The 22,787-nt window shown below is 37.8% G+C and overlaps 1 protein-coding gene across 3 annotated transcripts in view; it reads right to left on the reverse strand.

Moving 5' to 3' along the window:
- The window catches only part of XPO4 (exportin 4), a 193,104-nt gene that overhangs the window by 99,599 nt on the left and 70,718 nt on the right, over positions 1 to 22,787 (reverse strand). For 2 of the 3 annotated variants that reach the window (XM_049867642.1, XM_049867643.1), the window contains exons 4-6: positions 19,300 to 19,438; positions 3,856 to 3,972; positions 2,764 to 2,917 (exon numbers count right to left, since the gene is read on the reverse strand). In XM_049867642.1, the coding sequence (XP_049723599.1) occupies positions 2,764 to 2,917; positions 3,856 to 3,972; positions 19,300 to 19,438 (410 nt within the window). Of the gene's footprint in view, positions 1 to 2,763; positions 2,918 to 3,855; positions 3,973 to 6,379; positions 6,725 to 19,299; positions 19,439 to 22,787 lie in introns of those variants that run through there. The other variant, XM_049867644.1, reaches the window with a different exon arrangement.

Below are 22,787 nucleotides of genomic sequence, written 5' to 3' on the forward strand. Positions count from 1 at the left end.
TGAAGGGAAAATTAAAAAAAGAAAATACGTGCCTCAACAACAACAAAAAAGTTAACAAAGATATAAAATTGTTTGTTAGGGGAAAGATGTCTACAGAATAGTGGGGGAGGTGGCGGGGGGAGGGGAGTAATAGCCTCACTGCAAGCTTCTACTCCACAAAGCGGCAAGTCACTAAAACTTCCTAGGGGAAGGAATACTGGAAAACTCAGGGTTTGAAAAGTAAGACTCACCTTTCCTTTCCTAGATAGCCTTTTATACTTAATTTTCTACTATGTGACTGTATTACTGGAGCCCTGGTGGTACAGCAGTTAAGAGTTTGGCTGCTAACCAAAAGGTCGGCAGTTCAAGTCCACCAACTGTTCCTTGGAAACCCTATGGGGCAGTTCTATTCTGTCCTATAGGGTCACTATGAGTCGGAATGGACTCGATGGCAACGAGTTTGGCTTTTTTTTTTTTATGTTACTGTATTAGCTTGAGAATAGAGGGGAAAAAATTACACCACACCATACCATACCCCCTTAAATCCCAGTTATACCAATCACAAATAATTACCTTGCTTCTACATATATGAATGTAGGTGACTCTTAGCTCTGTTGGAATAAAGGTAAGCCTTATCCTAAATCTCTGATACGGCTGAATATCTCTTTCCTGTTTGTTCATCTGTATTTTTATCCTAAATAGACCCTCTAGCCCCTCAAAAAAAGACTGATTAAGGACATCTAAATAGGTTAAATTAAATTGTCTTATGTTTCCGGGATAATATAGAAAGAGGTACAATACACAGATAGCTATATGAACTTCTTTATTCAAGGTGGCTATTAAGAACTCAATAAATTAGCTAAGACCTGAGCATTTTGAATGTATTACTGTATTTAATTCCTATCGCCATTTTATAGTGGAAAAACAGACAGGTTAAGTAATTTACCTACTGTCATCTGAGATTAAATCCAGGTCTGCTGGCTCAACTACGTTACGAATGGGTAGCCACTACATATTATTGCTTTCAATCTATCAATAAGTAGGTGTTCCAAAACAGCAAATCATAAACTTTAAGGAATTGCTTTCTAAATACAAATTTTTGTAACTGATAAAAAGCAAGATATATATCTATAACACATTAAAACTTATTTTGTACTACTAATAATTCCCTAAAATTAAATTTTCATCTTTTTATACGGTAAAAGTTCTTTGAAGAATAAACATATTACTATTTTATTACTTACACTTGAACAATATTGCCATCCATAAATATCAAATTATTCCATAGAGTACCCTAAACCAGCCTTAAAGTTAGTCAAACAAATCCAATGTAATTACATGTTAGAAGGAAGAAAATGATTCAATTTCTTGATAAAAATGTACTTTGCGCCTTTTTCCTTCTCCTTCTCAAGCTATATTCCTTAGTTGGAAATAGCCTCATTACCCAAAAAATGCTTCCATTTATTCAACTCTCTTTTACAAAGTAGTAAATAAAATTTTAAATCTTCTAAGTAGTCCAAATGAACTGTAGTATTATAAAATAAAAGCAATTAAATTCCACTTCTAAAACCACTCCTACTTTCTTCCAGCGACATGTTTTACAAAACCTGCTATGGTGCAGAGAATTTCTTAATATGGCCCTTCTAGCCATAGTCTTTGTAACTTTCACAAAATGATTGGGTGGGGACTATGCAGGTAAGGTGCTTATGGCCCACCAAACACGTTGGACAGCTTGCTAATGCAAATAAAGTACAAGGAACCCTCGTGGGAGGTGGAACCACACAAATAAGGTGTATGGAACCCTAAAAAGGGGATTGGTCAATTCTGCCATGCCACTAGGCTTAAACGAGAGCCAATCCCAGAACAGAGGTGAAACCTCACTACCATCAAGAAAGAAGAGCCAAGAGCAAAGTGTGTCCTTCGGATCTGGGGGTCCCTGCACTGAGAGCCTCCTAGACTCATAAGACGGGAGACAGACAGCTGTAACACCAGAGAAAACACAAGACAGCAAGAAGTGGCAGCAGGCGTGGCAGAGGAGATGGCAGCAGAAGCAGAAGACCGGTGTGAGACAGTGATGTGGGCTTCCTGGCCCACAGTGGAAGGTGGCTACAGTGGGTATGTCAACTCATGGAGTGACAGAACTGAATGCCTTTAGGCAGGAGGCTTGCTGGTGGAGTGGGGTGCCCCTCGGCTAACTGACCCATGGGGCAAGAGAGATGAGCACCTTCAGGCCAAGGCTTACTGGTGGAGTGGCATGCCTTCAGACACTCAGTGGTGGAGCTAATGAGCTTTGTAACACTTGCTCCAAATGAGGGCCTAGAGACACCAAGAAGCCAACAGGCCAAGGGCCAGAGAGAGGCGTGCCTACTGACATGGCTGAGGAGACGCTGTCCTGACCAAAGAACTGTATCCTGAGTGGTTCCTGATCTTGAATTGTAACCTCTTAATTCTCTAATAAACCCCATAATTGTGAGTATTGTCTGTGAGTTCTGTGTGGCATTGCAACAAATTACCAAGCCCAGCAAAGAAGTAGAGAGTGCCACAGGAGGGATAGCTGGTGTCAGATTTGGGAATAAGGTTAGAGAGAGGCAGTATGTCTGACTTCCATCTCACAGGAATCAGCCTTGGGCTGATGCGGATAGTGATTCTCCCCCCTGAGCAGTTAGATGAGGAGATCTGACAATCCTGCCACGCCAAATCATTCTTACAACTGCAGAGATAAATTACTATGAGCAGTAATTAAGTCATCTATGAAAAAAAACTTCTCAGTTGATGAAAGGATATAATTTGGAGGAAGAAAGTTCCAGCTCAAGACTTGATTAGCAAGTGCAAGGTAACGCTGAAATACTGAAGACATCTGAGCATTGAGGTTTTCCCGTCTGCTGAATTCCTGCAGAACTTCAACAGTTAGCATGAAGATTTGACGAAGGTCTTCTTCCTATAGTAAATAAATCACCACAAATATTTTTGTATCAAATGCTTATTCTAAATGCATTCCTTTCTAGAACCATAAAACAAAACAAATAAAAGCCTTAATATTTCCAATGGAAAATACTATTTCCTGAAGAATGTTTTCCATTTTTAGTCCTGCTCATAATTTATATCATTGTTTGCTTTCAGGAAACCCTGGTGGCATTGTGGTTAAGTGCTGCAGATGCTAACCAAATGGTCGGCAGTTCAAATCCACCAGGTGCTCCCTGGAAACCCTATGGGCAGCTCTACTCTTAGGGTCGCTATGAGTCAGAATCAACTCAATGGCAACGGGGTTTTTTTTATTTTTTCCAGTCTGCTTTCAAAGAGTATCGATTTGAATCCATTTTCTGTGATATAAATGCTGTTCTCATAGAGAAGCATGTCTTTGACCAATTCAGAGAAAAATTCTTCGACTTCATTGCACCACTACAAAGCTGGCGAAGTCAGTTGTTATACTACAGAGCCCCAGGATTTAAACCAATACCTTCACATAACTTTGCTCCAGAGCCAAACAATACATATGAGACAAAGAGCCCACACCATCTGTAATAACATTTTAAATACATGGCCCTCTTTGGCGTTCTGCCAGGCCTATTTTTATGCCAGCCAAGTCCCACCAACTGAATTAGTTATACCTAAAATCAGTACTAACCTAAGGATCTTTAGAATAGTATTTTCTTTTTGTTTTGACTAGAAATTGTGTTGACTAGAATTATACAAGTAATTTTAATGATCAACTATTATCACCAAACCTATCACTCTGCCACATTCTATGAAATCATAAGTCCTTGAGTATAGGCTATTGCTCTCTATATAAAATTAATACTCTTGCCCCATAAGAAAAAGCTTGAGTAAAAAGTGAATGATCCAGTAATTAAAATGTAACAATAAAAATACCAGTACCTGAAAAATTCTTTTGCAGTTACCATGGAATTCCATACTTAGTCCAATGTTGCTAGTTTTACTTGAGCTTGAGAATTCACTCAATAGTGCAGTTAGAATAGAACAGGCCAGAGTTTGCTGTAATTATTCGATAAGAAAAAATTACAAGGCATTATTTTTTATAATGCTCTGTTTTAAAACATTTGTTCAAACGTAACAGAACGCTTTCACTTTATCTTTAGATCTTCTATTAGATCTTGTAACTATCAGTCAGAAAATTAGATATGATACAATAAAGGTTAGCTCTCTAAAAACTGTGCGTTAAGTATTAATGGTACTTCCTCAAGCTCACAGTTAAACAAATTCATTTAAGACTCTAACTCAGGATGCACTCCTACTCAGTCAGTGCTCAAATGATATTTTAAAATAATGTTAAATGTTATATTTCATTTAATTCACACAACAACCCACATCCCCACTTTACACTTGAAAAAACTGAGACTTGGGAAGTTAACTAATTTGCCTAATGTCAGCAGGGTTTGAACCCAGGTCTGTTTGACTCTATGTTCTCACGTCTGTAGAACGCATTCGTTAACAGTTAAAAAGTAAAACAGGTTTTATAGCCTCCAAAATATTAAGCAGGTAGTACCCAATAGTTTTTTTTTTTTAATCGAAAACGAAGATTATCTTTTTCAATGGTTCTACCCAAGGCTCCTAATATCAACTCAATGATTTTATTCACAGACTATTTAAGAGTCAAGGTGCCATGGACAGAGAAAGGGATACAAATTATTTTGGCGTGTTTCCAGGGGTTAAAGAGAAATATGCTCACTACCTCTGAACAACGGAAAGATTAAAGTCAGGATGATACTATTTATGCAAGCTTACACAACAGCTGAACACAGTCGTATCCACCCACCAACTGCAACATCTTTGTTCGGAAATGCTTCTGATGTCAGTACCTTGACCTTACAGATGCTTGTCTTGTCAAATCTTAACAAATATACAGAAAATTCAATTCCTAAAGATTGGCAAGACTTGATAATTATGTTGTTGAAGCCAAGTGATGGTTACATGGGTGACTAATATAGTATTTGCCTACTTTTGTATATGTTTGGAATTTTCCTTTAAAAATATATGTTAAAAAAAATTAGATTCCTATTTGTTACTTACTCACAACTAAAATAAACATGACTGTATAACTGATATTTATGTATGGCCCACTACCACATACACTAACGCAGTTTCTCAGACTTTTCCACACTAGGAATCTCTAATATAAAAGGAAAGTAAATGCGAATTCTCTGGGAAACCTAGGGACAGAGCCCAAAGTCACCTTCTACAATGATAGAAGTACTCTGAACACTCCTGGGTTAGCTTTAAAAAAATTGCAATTTTACTTCAAACATATACATTTGCTTTAATATTAAAAAGTTCCTCCTCTCCAAATCTTCAAGAAAAGTATGCATGTTTAATGGCCGTTGCATGGCCCCAGGCATACAGAGAGAAAGATGCCTGGTCTGAGAAACCAGGCATGAACGCCTTTTATATATAAAATAGTTTTTCCCCTACCCACTTCACTTTACAGTTTAAAAGGATCTTAGAAACTAATCTCATTTTTTAGTTAACAAAATTGCGGTTTAAAAATGGCTTTCTTCTGGGAGGGTGGAGGGGCTTAGAAGCTGGCAAAATGGTCACAAAAAGAGAGAGTGGAAGGAGGGAGCGGGCTGTCTCATGGAGGGGAGAGTTAACTGGGAATATGTAGCAAGGTGTATGTAAGTTTTTATGTGAGAGACTGACTGGATTTGTAAACTTTCACTTAAAGCACAATAAAAATTATTATTAAAAAAATGGCTTTCTTCTAAAATAGTGACTAATGATTACTGTCAGCAATGAAAACTTCACAGGTACACCTGAACATCAGAATCAACCTGAATGCAATTTTCAAATATAGTTAGGCTTTCATGGGGAGTGTCGGTATTAAGTTCAAATTAACAAAATTCATTAAAAAAAAAGTTAACTCTCAAGGCTTGAACAAGATGATTTTCAAGATCCTCTCTAGTTTTAAAATCCTATGACTCTGAAAATCATTTTAATCACCCCATATTTTTAAGTCTTTTAGTCTTTTCAGCTATTCTTTCTAAATGAGACTTCAATCAGCAGAATATTATGAACAGACACCTAAATGTTTGAGAAAATCTTTCTTACTAAACAAGTAAATTAATTTCAGGATCTCAGACAAAATAGTCAATCTACTGAACACAGAATTCATGTACACTTATACAAAAACATTCAAGTTAAAAAGAATCCAAAAGGACTCCTTAAACAATTACCATTCGTACATATAAATTATCATTTTCCACAAGAAATGTACAACTTGGCACAAATTGCTTTTTAGTGCCAAACTACATTCACCACAAAAATGTAGATGTTTAAATTCTGACCATATTCAAATTTTCAGTGGCACAACTCTAGTGATTAAAACAACACATACTAACAAAGCTTTACTTTTATGTGAAAATAAACATTTCCTAAGATTACATACATGTGTTTACAGTCAAGACACGAAGAAATGAGTAAAGGAAAGGGGCAGGACCAAGGGAAGGTGTGAGCCTTTCTGCAGTTACCACTGCACAGAAAAAGGAATCCTGGGTAAGGAGAAAAGAAAGGACTTTTAAAAGTAAGTCTCTTTTAACTACAAAATTCATCAGACAAACAAAGAGCCCTCAGTATAATGCAATTTACGAAAACATTTGCTTCTAATGTATAGCAATAAAGGTATCCCTACAAAACAGCACACATTCAGACTAATGAAGTACAAAGTCGCTTATAAAAGAAAGTACATTTTTTCTTATTTATTTTAGAAAGTACATTTTTAATATAAGAGAATTAAGAATAAAATGCATTCTTATTATAGACTTAGCTCCCTGAACATAATTTTTTCTAAATAATCTTTTTTCCTACAAAAAAAACTTAATCACATTTTAGAAAAACTAGAGAACATAAACATAAAGAAAATAAAACTGTCTATAATCCTATCATACCTGGATTAATACTGTAACATTTATTTATAGCTTTCCAATTTTTTAATGTATAGGTATATATGATGTATATACCACCACTTTCAATTTATCTATAGATTTTTTATTCTAGTTTTTCTACTTTAACTTGTGAACTGAAAAGGGAAATCTTTAAAACCAAGTGCATACTTTCAAATTTGCCACTTAAGGACTTAATACATAAAAATATTGTACAGTATGGTTAGAGACATTACCACAAGTCAAAATTCTGGTTTTAACCCTACCTAAAATTGCCAACTTTCGTATCATTAAAATTCAGTAGTAAGATATTTTCAGCATTAAAAGGTAATGAAAGTTTAATCACTCCTTGATTTGGAAGCCCTAATTATACTATACTGGTATGGTTCAATGGTGCCAAATTAATAGATCTGGAGAATGATGAATAATTAAGCAATGATTATACATTAAGACAGCAAAGCACTTATACGTATCAACGAAGTACTTCTCTCTATTCACACAGGAATTAAACATATCACAAAGTATCTAAGACTCATTACCAAGTATTTACTCATTTTCAGTATTTAATAACCAATTAAATCCCCTTAAAATGAAGTTACTGTCACCACAGGTGTAGTATTATTGTACTGAAAAGCGCTAGGGAAGCAAGCCAAAAATGAAAACCTAACGGAAAAAAAGAGGACAGCTCCTCCCCAAGATAGAGAAAGAGAAGAAAAAATAAAGTATAAATCTGCCTATGAGCAAAGCATGCTTTTGTCTTTCTTACCCTTGTCCACATTTCCTGTCTGTTAACCTCAAGCCTCCAGGTCTCAACAATCATCCAAAGCACATTATCCTTCCACTCCCCTTTCTACAGTGCTCCCTCTCTGCCTTTTGTCACAGTTGGGGCTAGATATTATTTCTCTATTAGAGAAAGAGACTCTGATACTTGAGAGTTCAGAGAAAAAAAGCTGCTGTGAATAATTTAGAAGGTGAATTTCAATGAAATCAGATCAAAGTTGACTAGCTAAATAAATGATAAGGAGTATACATACTATAAGACTGGCATACTAAATTTAACAGGAATTATCACCAGTATAAAATACCATTAGTACAAATCTTAGACTTGAAAGAGGTTAATATTAACAGACCAACGATTATTTATCCAAGAGCATGAAGAATTAAGTCAATATCTAACAATTTTCTAAATGCAGCAAGCAAACATTTTTAATGAAACTTTCTTCATGTACATTTTTCTGAAACAATTCTTTCTAAGGCAATTGCTAAGTGATGTTTTAATAAAGTGACCATTTGGACATAAGGGGCTTTTCAGCCTTTGACAAAGTGGTGCCCAATCCCAATGCTTTTCAATTTATGTCAGCTTCCTAGTTTCTCCCCATCATCCTCTGTTGGTGTCTACCACTCAGTACTGTTAGCAATCTGAATACAACTAACAGGTCATCCTAGAACTGATCATTTTCACTTACAACAAGTTAGAAACCAAATAACAAAATTTATTAATTCTATACCAAAAATAAATAAAACGAAAACACACTGTGGGCCTCTTTCAATAGTCAATTCCATGAACTTTACTGTTTGGACCAAGGCGTCAGAGAATCTAAATTCTAACAGTACAAGCTTTACCTCTTCAACTAAATGTGGACAAATCACTTAATCTACTTCAGTCTCAGTTTTCTCATCTGCAAAAGGGACTACTATTCTTTGCCCTGCCTAATTTATATGATTATTCTAATATTCAAATTAGATAAGGCATATAAAAAAAAAACAAACACGTAAATGTCACAGGTTATATTATAAGGTAAAGTGGCAACAGTATTTTCATCATTGTCATAAAAATAGCAACCACCTATTTTGGCCAAGAGTCCTTGTTCATCCTGCTTCTATTATCTAAATTCTACCAAATTAAAATTACCAGATAAGTGATCTCTTAAAAACAGAGATCTATAACCAAAGCAATATATCAGATGCTTGGTAATGGTTTCTTGGATTAATGAATAAATGTTTACTTCTATACCCAATACTATTCTAACACATCGAAAAATGAAAAATAATTAAATGATACATTCCCTATTTTTAAGCTATTTATAAATTTCGAAGTGAAAATTTTAATTTGTAAAACAATAGAAGACAATGCAATGAGGTTTCAAGGTTATAAAAGAGTCTAATATGTCCTCTCTCACTGAGGTCCTGAAAATTCAAAAGTTAATTCACTGACTAACAAATTAAGTAATTCTGTCTTCATTGTAAAAGTCTAACAGCACCCTTCCCATTTCTAGTAAAAGCATTAATTCCATGCTAGTGGAAAAAATACACTTCAGATATAGCTTGCCTTACTCACCAGCTTACTGTCACAAGCACAAGATACTCAAACACTAACTCCAGCTGACAAAATAAAATACTCTTGTTCAGAGAGAGGATTGTCTCTTATAATAGCCTGGCTCTTACCCCAGGAGCTTTATTACCAAGAATAAACTTTATGAAAGGTTGTCATACATAAAGCAGACTTTCAGCTGCTCTTCTAAGCAAACATCAATGAGACTTGTGATAAGAGAGATTAACTTGCCTATCACTTCCAGGGGCAGCGCTGCTGTAGACAAGTGACTTTCTCACCCACTTCTCTGGAGCATTACAAGAGGAAGAAAGGAGGCTTAAATGATAAACTAAACAGCTTGAAAAGTTGATTTAACATACGCCTACCACTTTCAAAGGAAATCACACAAACATAAAATAAAAATTTAGCTTAAATGCAGGCTTCAAATTAAAAAAATAGCTACTTTCCTTAGAAAGTTTCCATATCTTTCTCAAATCAGTATTGAGACCAAGTCTGACAATGGTACAAAATGAGATGAAGCAGGTCTTTCACAACCATGGAAGGAAAATAGCTTATCCAAAAAGGTATGCATGAAATAATGTATGATTTAATAACTACAACAAGCATAATTACAGATACAGATACAGAACACTGTATCACGTCTAAAAAAATCTTTTTCCTTAGGAAAATATTTTATAAGTTAGGTATAATTTTTTCATAAAACTATCTGTAGGAGAAGGAGCTCTGGTGGTGCAGTGGTTAAGCACTTGGGTGCTAACCAAAAGATCCAAGGTTCAAACTCACAAGCTGTTCTGAAGGAGAAAGATGTGGCAGTCTGCTTCCCTAAGATTTCAGCCTTGGAAACCCTATGGGGTAGTTCTATTCTGTCCTATAGGGTCGCTGTGAGTTGGAATAGGCTTGACGGCAACAGGTATCTGTACAGAACTACATGACAACACATTAATCAAAACTGAGAGGTACACACAAGTTGTCCCCAGTTTCTAATTAGCCAGGAGGCCACCAGAAAAACTAATAACTAAAATGTGAATTGCTCCATGAACATCATGTCCTTCTGATCAGAGTCTCAACGTACATGATTCTCCCAGACCGTCGGCACTTGGAAAGTGGCTTTTATTACTTACAAGAAGCACACAGCACACCAGTACAAATGTGGATCTATTTTTTAGCATCCCCTCAACTAGGAGAAGGCTGTCCAAGTAAAGTTTTCAACTCTTCCACGTGCTCCCTACTCTATGCCCTGGGTGAGGAACTTAAAGGAGGGAGGGGTCTACCTTCTGTCAGGCCCCTTGTCCAGGTAGGCCTAGTTAAGTGGACAGGACACTTAAGCTACCTGTACTTCTACCTAGTACCATAGCTGAAGAACTGTAAGGTCCCTGAGCTGGTCATTTTTATACTCCAAAGCCCATGTGGTACACTACATGGACAAAAATCAGACCTCAGAGGGTAAGGAGGGTGGAGGCCTCATCATGCCCCCTCCCCTTCTGAGGCTTGTTGCCAAGGTGACCAGTTTGGTATTCCCAACTCATTTCCGTGAGGGGAAAGTTAGTTACCTAACTTAATTGTTCATGAGGTCAACCTTTTCTTTCATTTATAGACAACTATCAGTTAATTATCTCTTCTTTACAAATATCTCTTAAAATCACCTTTAAAAAGTAAGTTTCTAGTCAACATTGTATCAATATTCTGATCATTTTATGGTACTTTCTTATCGAAGTTTAAAACCTCTCTTCCACTGCTATTCATGTCTCTGAGACTAAAAAAATCTTAAGTAAATTCTTGTATCACTCCCACGAATTCATAATAGTCTAAGAGGAAGATACGTTACAATGATTTACTGGTCTGTAGCCTCATTTCTTTTAGACCTGCCAAATGAGCTGGTTTCAAGCTGCTGGGCAAGGAGAGACAGCAATGGCCACACTGTATGCATTTAACTTGCTGTAGAAATGTAGAGAATAGTTTTTAAGTTTGAAGTTTTCAATGTGGTGATCAAAATAAGTACATCAAAAATAAACAAATGAATTCACTCTACAATCCTAAAATTAAGTTCTATGTCCCACTATTGATTTCCTACTACTATAGATGTTTTTAGCCGTTACTAGAAATTCAACTTTAAGAAATATGGTTTTGGAAGATTATATGAGGATATTAAATTTATCCACTATCCCCAAAGTATATGCACTGTGAACAGAGCAAAATCTTCTCTGACTAAACAGCTACATCTGTTCCAATCATTCTCAGAACATCAGTTATTTCAGTGGCTCAAAAAAATCCAATAGCCAGGTTTCAGTGGGACTCCTTTTTGTCCTGGGTCAAATTACCCAAAGGGAAAGGAACAAGAGAATACAATTCCTGTTATGTGCTCATTCCTAATAGAGGCAAGAGGACTCTTGATCCTTTCACTGCAACATCCTGGTGCCAATAAGCTGCTGTGGGGGATGAGGGACAGGCTATAGACATTCTACCTTAGTATTGAAATTCTAATGATCATCAAAACTAGTAAGGGAAAAAAAGCATTAGTCATAAGTATGTAAATTCCAGAGTTATTGGTAAAGTTCCTAAAATTTAAGTACTGGTCAATTATAATGAGCTTGAGTCCTTTACTTCAAATTATCAAAATGAAATAAGATGCCCTTAAGTAAAATCTAAAGAGTAACTTGATTCAGAGCAGTAGGGCATAAGATATTTCCAAAGAGCAGTTTTATTTCTATTGTCCCCGCTAGTTCTACCCACCACTTTTTCTTCCCTTGACCATCCAGTGCGTGCCACCACTGTATTATACACAGTGGTCAATAGTCAGGAACCAAAGGCTAACAAAAATCCAAGCAAATAACAAGATTACCACTATGCAATTAATGTAGGCATCTCTGAAGCATCAGTATCTCAAGGGAAAAGCTCTTCACCAAAAAATGGAGACTAAGACTACCAAAAGAGGGATCTTTAAGACCATAAAAATTTATATAAGTAAAAAAGTGGTATCCCAATAATTTTCATCTCAAAAAATGTAAATGAAATCTTAATAGGGGATTATTTTCAAGAGATCTTCTCACTGCATAAAATAAAGCCACAATGACTCATAAAACATAATGATTCAAAAAGGCAGATTTTTGAGGTTCTTAGTTTTATAAACCCAAAACAAAATTATAAGAACAATTAATTTTATACTACTAAGATTATGTAAAAAGAATATAAAATTAGACCTTTGGATTATCAAAGTTACTAGAACTACAGTGTCTAGTACGGTTGTTGTTAGCTACATATGACTATTTATACCAATTACAAGTAAATAAAATTCAGTTCCTCAATCACACTAACCACATTTTAAGTGCTCCAAAGCTATATATGGATGGTGGCTATGTGTTGGCAAGTACATGTACAGAACATTTCCATCAACCCAGAAAGTTCTACTGGACAGCACTAGTCTAGAAAAAAGTTTGTCATGAAAATGGTATAAAACACAATTTAATATCCACACAATAAAAAATCACGACATAGAAATGTTCTGGATCTTGATTATGGTGGTGGTTTCACTTTTATCTGTAATTGCAGGAACTTACCAAAGCGTACATTTTAAATGGATGCACTGCATTGTATGTAAATTATTCCCAATAGAGTGGTTAGGAACAAATGACACATAACCACTGGTGAATTCTAAGGAAAAAACAGGAGTCTAGCACAAACCCTTCGCACCACCCAGAGATACAAGTTATATGGTAAAGTTCCAAAAACTGTACAAGGTTGCTTACCTAGTCCTAAAAAAAAAATAGTCCTAGACCCCTGTAAATGGGAGTCTCAGCCAGAAAGAAGAGAAAAGATGGCTACAGCAATAAGGTAAGTGTACGTTCAGGTAGACTGGGTTAGGAATGGATAAGAGACTTGACACTGTGCAATGTAAGGGACAATGTATATGGCCCTCTTAACATATACCTCAGAGCCCTGGTGGCACAGTGGTTAAGAACTCAGCTGCTTAACCAAAATGTCGGCAGTTGAAATCCACCAGCTACTCCTTAGAAACCCTATGGGGCATTTTTACTCTATCCTTTGGGGTCCCTATGAGTCAGAATCGACTTCATGGCAACAGGCTTAGTTTTTTAAACATATACCTCTCTCTACATCTTAACCTCAAAGTCTCAAATATATTATTAAAATCATACTATTCACTGAGGGGATCACTGAAGATGTAAAGTAATTCATAATGGAGGTGTAATGTGTGTGGCTTCACACAGTTACCTTTCAACTGATTAAAGAAAAAAAGTAAAACTGTGAAGCTGAAAAAAATACCTATAATATTTAAAAATGTAATACCTGAGAATGGGAATGGCCAGGTATTACCAATCCCAAGTCTACTTGAGTTAGAGATCATTCAGTTGGTTAGAGACAATAGTTCTAATCAAAGATCGTGGCTGATCAGCTCAAGATCCTCCTGTCTCTGACAGAGTGATTACAACCAAACATTCACTCTCTGGGCATGACTCTAGCTCTCCAAAAAGTGGAAAGAAGATCTTCTAACTAGGGCGGAGCCAAGATGGCAGAATAGACAGACACTTCCGTTGAGCCCTCTTTACAACAAAGAACTGAAAAAACAAGTGAAACAAGTGTATCTGTGACAAGCTGGGAGACCTGAGCATCAAAGGCAAGCTTAGACAGGAACTGAGGGGCAGGGGAAGGAAGAGACCATTCAGAAGCGGAGAGAAGTTGCCAGACCTGAATCGCGGGGAGCCCTGAGGCACCATTCCTGGAGCAGCTGCGGCTGTGGCAGCAGGCTGTTACTAGCGTTCGGCCGCAGTTTCCTCAGGGAGAAGCGGCCAGCCACATAGCCCACTCACACGTCCGGAACCTGAGGAGAAGCGCGCTCTTGGCAAAAGCTAAGTACTTGCATATATTTTACCGCGCCCCCTCCCCCCCTCAAACCAGCTTCAGCGGCTGAATCCCTCAGCCTGAGATAAACCCTGGTGAGCGCCTGGAGTCATCCTCCCAGCCTTGGGGAAGGAAAAAATTTCCAACTGGGGGAAAAAGATAATTTGCTAGCTCCATTAACCGGGGGAGCTCAGGAGAGAAGCGGCTCCTGTCCAGGCATAAACCGTACATGGACCTTGGGCACCTTTCCCTTCTGCATGGACCTGTGTGGGCCTATTTCAGGAGAATAGACTCTTGTTGGCAAACTCCAACCATTTTAGCGGTGCGGTGGAGAGGTGGGGGTTTGACATTTGACATTGCTTTGCCTATTAAACAAGGTCCTCACCTACCCACAACAGGGACCTAAGGACTTGTGGCTCCACAGTGGTCGCACAGCCACCCACAACAGGGGCCCAGGGATAACTGGTACCTCCCAGCCCTTACAACAAAATCTTTGGGTGCCCATGGTCCCTCTGCACAGCCCACCCACCAGCACGCTCTAGAGAACAGAGACGCGTTTTCCTCAGAGACACTTGGGGGTCGGTTCTCAGTCCCCTGCCTTGTTCAGAGTGTGATCCCCTGCTGCTATCAGATACGGGTATATACGCCAATCACCCCTGCCCCTCTAGGACTGGAGGACAGAGCCTGTACCACACACTTGATATCAGCTACCTGGAAACCTGAGCTGAATTCATACAAGAAAACTGAATGGACCCCTAGACTGATACACCTGATAACAGCTCCAGCCAGCTGGGGAAAGAACACCAGAGCTCCAAAAGTGAAAATAATCAAGCTAGCTCACTCAAGCAACCCATACGGGTATGCCAAAACAAAACAAAGCAAGCAGCTACGACACAGTAAGCAAGCATAAACTAATACAATAACTTATAGATGGCTCGGCGACAACAGTCAATATCAAGTCACATAAAGAAACAGACCATGATCACCTCAACAGGCTCTCAAAACAAAGAATCCTGGGATCCTCTAGATGAAAGTGCATTCCTGGAATTACCAGATGCAGAATACAAAAGTTTAATATACAGAACCCTTCAAGACATCAAGAAGGAAATGAGGCAATACGCAGAACAAGCCAAGGAACACACACATAAAGCAACTGAAGAAATCAGAAGGATTATTCAGGAACATAATGAAAAGTTTAATAAGCTGGAAAAATCCATAGACAGACACCAATCTGAAATGCAGAAGATTAACAATAAAATTACAGAATTGGACAACTCAATAGAAAGTCAGAGGAGCAGAATTGAGCAAGTAGAAGCTAGAATTTCTGAACTCAAAGATAAATCACTTGGCACTAATATATTTGAAGAAAAATCAGAAGAAAGAATTTTAAAAAATGAAGAAACCTTAAGAATCATGTGGGACTCTATCAAGAAAAACAACCAAGTGATTGGAGTACCAGAACAGGGAGGGATAACAGAAAATACGGAGAAAATTGTTGAGGATTTGTTGGCAAAAAACTTCCCTGATATTGTGAAAGATGACAGGACATCTATCTAAGATGCTCATCGAACTCCACATAAGGTAGATCTTAAAACGAAGTCACCAAGACATATTACGATCAAGCTTGCCAAAACCAAAGATAAGGAGACAATTATAAGAGCAGCAAGGGATAAAAGAAAAGTCACGTACAAGGGAGAGCCAATAACAATAAGATCGGAATACTCAGCAGAAACCATGCAGGCAAGAAGGCAAGGGGATGACATGTTTAAAAACATGAAGGAAAAACTGCCTGCCAAGAATCATATATCCATCAAAACTGTCTCTTAAATATGAAGGTGAAATTCAGACATTTCCAGATAAACACAAGTTGAGGGAATTCGTAAAAACCAAACCAAAACTATAAGAAATACTATAGGGAGTTCTTTGGTTAGAAAATCAATAATTTCAGGTATCGACCCAAGACTAGAACACTGGGCAGAGCAATCAGAAGTCAACCCAGACATGGAAATTCAAAAAAAAAAAAAAAAAGCCCAACACAGGGTAATGGCGATGTTATTATATAAAAGAAGACAACATTAAAATAATAAACAGGGACTAAGAAATGTAATCATACACCTTCCATATGGAGAGGAAGATAACGGCGATACAAAGAAATAAAAGGTAGTTTTAAATTTAGAAAAAAAAGGGTAAATAATAAGGTAACCACAAAGAAGACAAACTATCCTACTCATCAAAATAAAATACAAGGGAAAAATACAGACTCAGCAGAAACAAAATCAACAACAACAACTATGAGCAAAGGACAATATATAAAGAAAATCTACTGAGCACATAGAATCAAGTGGGAAAAAGAAGCTGTCAACACACAAAAAAAGACATGAAAATGATAGCACTAAATTCATACCTATCCATAATTACCCTGAATGTAAATGGACTAAATGCGCCAATAAAGAGACAGAGAGTGGCAGAATGGATTAAAAAACGAGATCCATCTATACGCTGCCTACAAGAGACACACCTTAGACTTTGAGACACAAACTAAAACTCAAAGGATGGAAAAAAATATATCGACCAAACAACAAACAAAAAAAATGCAGGAGTGGCAATATTAATTTCTGACACAAAAGACTTTCATAACTGGATATCCATCTGCAAAAAAACGAAACAAGACCCATACCTCACTGCATGCACAAAAACTAACTCAAAACGGATCAAAGTCCTAAATATAAAATCTAAAACAATACAGATCATGGAAGAAAAAATAGGGACAACATTAGGAGCCCTAATACATGCCATAAACAGTATACAAAACATTATAAAGTATGTAGAAGAAAAACTAGATAACTGGGAGCTCCTAAAAATCAAACACCTATGCTCATCCAAAGACTTCACCAAAAGAGTAAAAAGACTACCTACAGACTGGGAAAAAGTTTTTAGCTGTGACATTTCTGATCAGCGTCTGATCTCTAAAATCTACATAATACTAGAAAAAGACAAAAAAGCCAATTAAAAAATGGGCAAAAGATATGAATAGACACTCCACTAAAGAAGACGTTCAGGTAGCTAACAGATATATGAGAAAATGTTCACGATCATTAGCCATTAGAGAAATGCAGATCAAAACTACAATGAGATTTCATCTCACTCCAACAAGGCTGGCATGAATCCAAAAAACACAAAATAATAAATGTTGGAGAGGCTGTGGAGAGATTGGAACACTTCTACACTGCTGGTGGGAATGTCAAATGGTATAACCACTTTGGAAATCGATTTGGCACTTCCTTAAAAACCTAGAAATAGAACTACCATACAATCCAGCAATCCCACTCCTCGGAATATATCCTAGAGAAATAAGAGCCTTTACATGAACAGATATATGCACACCCATGTTTATTGCAGCACTGTTTATAATAGCAAAAACATGGAAGCAACCAAGGTGCCCATCAACGGATGAATGGATAAATAAATTATGGTATATTCACACAATGGAATACTACACATCGATAAAGAACAGTGAGGAATCTGTAAAACATTTCATAACATGGAGGAACCTGGAAGGCATTAGGCTGAGTGAAATTACCCACCCACTGCCGTCAAGTCGTTTCCTACCCATAGCTATGAATGAAATTAGTCAGTTGCAAAAGGACAAATATTGTATAAGACCACTATTATAAGAACTTGAGAAATAGTTTAAACTGAGAAGAAAACATTCTTTTGTGGTTACAAGAGGGGAGAGGGTGGGAGAGGGGTATCCACTAATTATATAGTAGATAAGAACTACTTTAAGTGAAGGGAAAAGACAGCACACAGTACAGGGGAGGTCAGTACAATTGGACTAAATCAAAAGCAAAGAAGTTTCCTGAATAAACTGAATGCTTTGAAGGCCAGAGTAGCAGGGGCAGGGGTCCGGGTACCATGGTTTCAGGGGACACCTAAGTCAATTGGCATAAAAAAAATCTATTAACAAAACATTCTGCATCCCACTGTGAAGAGTGGCGTCTGGGGTCTTAAATGCTAGGAAGCAGCCACCTAAGATGCATCAATTGGTCTCAACCAACCTGGATCAAAGGAGAATGAAGAACACCAAGGACACAAGGTGACTACAAGCCCAAGAGAAAGGGCCACATGAACCAGCGACTACATCATCCTCAGACCAGAAGAACTAGATGGTGCCCGTCTACAACTGACCACTGCCCTGACAGGGAACACAACAGACAACCCCTGAGGGAGCAGGAGAGCAGTGGCATGCAGACCCCAAATTCTCATAAGACCAGACTTAATGGTCTGACTGAGACTGGAAGGACCCCAGTGGTCATGGCCCCCAGACCTTCTGTTGCCCCAGGACAGGAACCATTCCTGAAGCCAACTCTGCAGACATGGATTGGACTGGACAATGGGTTGGAGAGGGATGCTGGTGAGGAGTGAGCTTCTTGGATCAGGTGGACACTTGAGACTATGTTGGCAACTCCTGCCTGGAGGGGAGATGAGAGGGTGGAGGGGGTTAGAAGCCGGCGAGAAGCACACGAAAAGAGAGAGTGGAGGAAGAGAGCAGGCTGTCTCATTGGGGGAGAGTAATTGGGAGTGTGTAGCAAGGTGTATATGGGTTTTTGTGTGAGAGACTGACTTGATTCGTAAACTTTCACTTAAAGCACAATAAAAATTATTAAAAAAGGAGAGGGGGGAAGAAGACTGAGAGGGGAAAAAAGTTACACTTTCCAAGGTAATTCAGTTAAGAACCATGATTTTTAAACCTGTCCGGGTGACCGTAGCATTTGGAAGTCATGGTATAACCTCACCTATTAGTATGGCAAACATTTAATGGTATTTGTTGTCAGGTATTGTTTTATATTTGTACGTTTCTGTAATCACTAATAGCTATGAAAGTTTATTAAAAATGAGGAAAATGTTCAACAGAAGGGAAATGGTTAAGAATATAGATAATATTTTATATATTTTGCAATGAGAAATTTATAATATTTTACAACCATTAAAATGATTATAAACACCATGGCAACATGCAAAAAATTTACAAAATCAAATCAAAAAGCAAAGTACACTGTATCTGTATTATGCACGCATATAAAAAAGGACTAGGAGAAAACCTGGACAAATGAAAGTTGCTTGATTTATTTGGATTGTGCACTTTTATGTAGCCATCTATTAATGTTGTTATAATGTTACCTGTATAATAAAAAATAAAAATTTTAAATATTTACAAATGTAAATAGTTAGCACACTTACCACAGTGGGATTGCCACTACTTATCAACTGGCTGACTTCATGAAAAATGCTTTTGCAGTCAATTGATTTATCTAATGATCCTCGTTTTACAATTACAGCTACTGCTAACAGAATCTGTTCCCGAACATATTTTTGGAGGCTGTAAAACATAAAAACCATTGTGAAAAAATTTCCCTAAATCCAATATAAAAATACTCCCATGTTTCCCACTATGCCTGAAGCTATTGATAACACTGTTTACATTTGACAGTAGTATAGCCAACTGGTTATGCACACACTCCAAAGCCAGAATAAACCAAACCATCGAGTCGATGCCGTCGAGTCGATTTTGACTCATAGCGACCCTACAGGACAGAACTGCCTCATAGGGTTTCCAAGGAGCGCCTGGTGGATCTGAACTGCTGGCCCTTTGGTTAGCAGCCGTAGCTCTTAACCACTATGCCACCAGGGTTTCCAAAGCCAGAATACCTGGGTTCAAACCCAGGCTCTATTGTTTACAACCTATGTGACCTTGGGTAAGATAGCCCTCTGAGCCTCAGTTATTTCATCTGTAAAATGGGGACAATAATAGTACTAGAGCTGTTATAAGGATTAAATGTTCCTATAATTGTGCCTGGTACATATTAAGCACTATATAAGTGTTAGCTGCTTCAGGCAGTGTTTAATAGATGTAAGTTAGTTCCCTGTTAAATATTTTGGGGAAAAAAAAAAATCACTAAAAGCCAGATTAAGATCCCACTGATAAGGAGGTAAGAATCTGATCTAACATTCATCTCTAGCCAGTAGTATAATTTTAAGTCCCATTTTCCTTTACTATGAAGAGGTAACATGCTAGCTATCCAAGACACAATATTATAAAAACCTACAAATTCGAAGAAGCTTTTCAAAATTTCATATCCAGGTTCGGTTCCTCCGTGTGGTAGCAGAAGCAGCGATCCCAAGTTGAGGCATTCTACAAAGCCTATTCAACCATAAGGGCACAGAAACTTGGTGCCTCTTCAAAATCTTTTCCTAATGGTTAGGTCAAGAAAAACATAACCTTGAACTTTATAATCCAACCTATAGATGATCACAAGGACACAAAAACCATGCGTCCTTAGGATAAAACTCCAACTCTTAACACGGCCTGTAAGTAGTATGACCTATCTCAGTTTTCCTGGGAGAATCCCAATTTACCTGTTGACCTAGCATAATCACTAGTAGTGCTCTCTTTCACTCTCAAAAGTGCCCCAGTTTGGACATAAATTGTGATCACACCAAATGTGCCCTTCCCTCTCTGATCTCCTCTTCCACGTATGCTCAAACCTACAGATAAACTGAACTTCTTTCAGTTTCTGGTACCATGCTCTTGTAATTCCAGGCTTCTGAACTTCTATTCCCCCTGTCAAGAATCTGATGTCACTTTCTCCAGAAAGCATTCCCTGACCCCTTTTCTAGATTTGGTTGTATATTACTAACGTGGGCTCCTATACCATCCTCACATGACATGTACACATCTTTTGCTGCTGTTGTTAGCTGGCATTGTGTCACCCCGAATCATGGCAACCCCATCACAATGGAACAAAACACTGCCCAGTACTGTCCCATCTCCATGATCAGCTGTGGTTCAGACTACTATGATACATAAGGTTTCAAGTGGCTGATCTTTTGTAGTAGGTCGCCAGGCCTCTCTTCCTTGTTTGTCTTAGTTGAAAGTGCCATGAAACCTATCAGACATCATAGCAACATGCAAGCCTCTACTGACAGATGGGTGATGGCTGTGCATGAGGTGTACTGGCCAGGAATGGAACCCAGGTCTCCCACATGGAAATTCTACCACTGAACCACTCACACACACATCTGTTACTACTTGTTCAACTGTATTTACCAAGATACATTGCCCACTCTAAGCTCACTATTGTATATCATGGCAAAACATATCACATTCCCTATGTATTATTCTATACTACATTACCTATAGTCTTCCACCTATATCCAAAAACCAAACCTAGAGCCGTCGAGTCGATTCCGACGCATAACAACCCTATAGGACAGAGTAGAACTGCCCCACAGAGTTTGCAAGGAGCGACTGGCGGATTCAAACTGATGACCCTTTGGTTAGCAGCCGTAGCACTTAACCACTATCCCACCAGGGTTTCTACTCCACCTATACAGCACGCCAAAAATTTTTAACCTGACTCTGATCCATACTGTAGGACATTCTATAATATAAAACTGTCCGTGTCATAAAAGACCAAAAAAAAAAAAGGGGGGTGGGGGGGGCAGGAGAATTGCTCTGGATTAAGAGAGACTAAAAGGGCGTGACAACTAAACACAATGTATAACTTTTAGTTAAATTCTAGATCAAAAAAAAAACCCATAAAAGGCTATAAATAACATCATTCAGACAACTGGGGAAGTCAGAATATGGAATACATATTTTATACATATATATATACCAATTGTATCAATAGCACTGAAATATGCTCTTAGGAAAGGCATGCTGAAATATTTAAAGATGAAGTACCATGAAGTCTTTGACATACTTACAAATGATTCGGGGTAGGGAGGCATACATGCATGAGAGAGAGAAATCAAATGTGACAAAATCTTAACTGTACCTTTACTAGCAAAAGGGTATGTGGGTGTTTATTGTACTACTCCTTCAACTTTTCTGAAAGCTTTTTAATTTTTTAAAAATATATAAGCAAACTATTTCAATGTGGAACCCTACAATCAACTCTAAAATAATTTCTGAAGCCAACTCTTCAGACAGGGATTGGACTGGACTATAATACAGAAAATGATACTGGTGAGGAGTGAGTTTCTTGGCTCAAGTAGACACATGGGACTATGTGGGCAGCTCCTGTCTAGAGGTGAGATGAGAAGGCAGAGAGGGACAGGAGCTGGCTGAATGGACACAGGGAATACAGAGTGAACAGGAGGAGTATGCTATCACATTAGGGGGAGAACAGCTAGGGTTACATAGCAAGGTGTGTATAAGTTTTTGTATGAGAGACTGACTTGAATGGTAAACTTTCACTTGAAACACAATAAATTAAAAAATTATATATTGAAAAGCAGAAGTCACAGTATTACTCTAAACTAGTATTTTGTACCTTTATATTTTTCTACGTTAATAAAAAGCTTTCTATCAAAAAAAAAATCGCTTCTGAACTAATAAAAAATATTTAAGAGCAACATTATTTTGAATAACATAAGACTACACACATATACACAATCAAAATTTGTCTTACATTTAAATCTACCACACTGTAAGAGTTCAGTGCTTCCCAGGCTGGGAGGTGGGCAGTTCTGATAAATAAGAAGCCTCAAGGGAAAGAGAATGTGTCTGGTGTAGTCAAAGCTCCCTGGTGGCCCTGACTCCTTCAGGAATACTGCCTTAGCTGACAGTGGAGGAGGCAATGGCAGCCAGAGCTCTCAGGGCCAACCAGACACTGTGCTCAGGACTGATTGTCCATGTCATCCTTACACCAACCACACCAAGC

Source organism: Elephas maximus, chromosome 23, assembly GCF_024166365.1.
Source record: "Elephas maximus indicus isolate mEleMax1 chromosome 23, mEleMax1 primary haplotype, whole genome shotgun sequence".
Lineage (NCBI taxonomy): Eukaryota > Metazoa > Chordata > Mammalia > Proboscidea > Elephantidae > Elephas > Elephas maximus.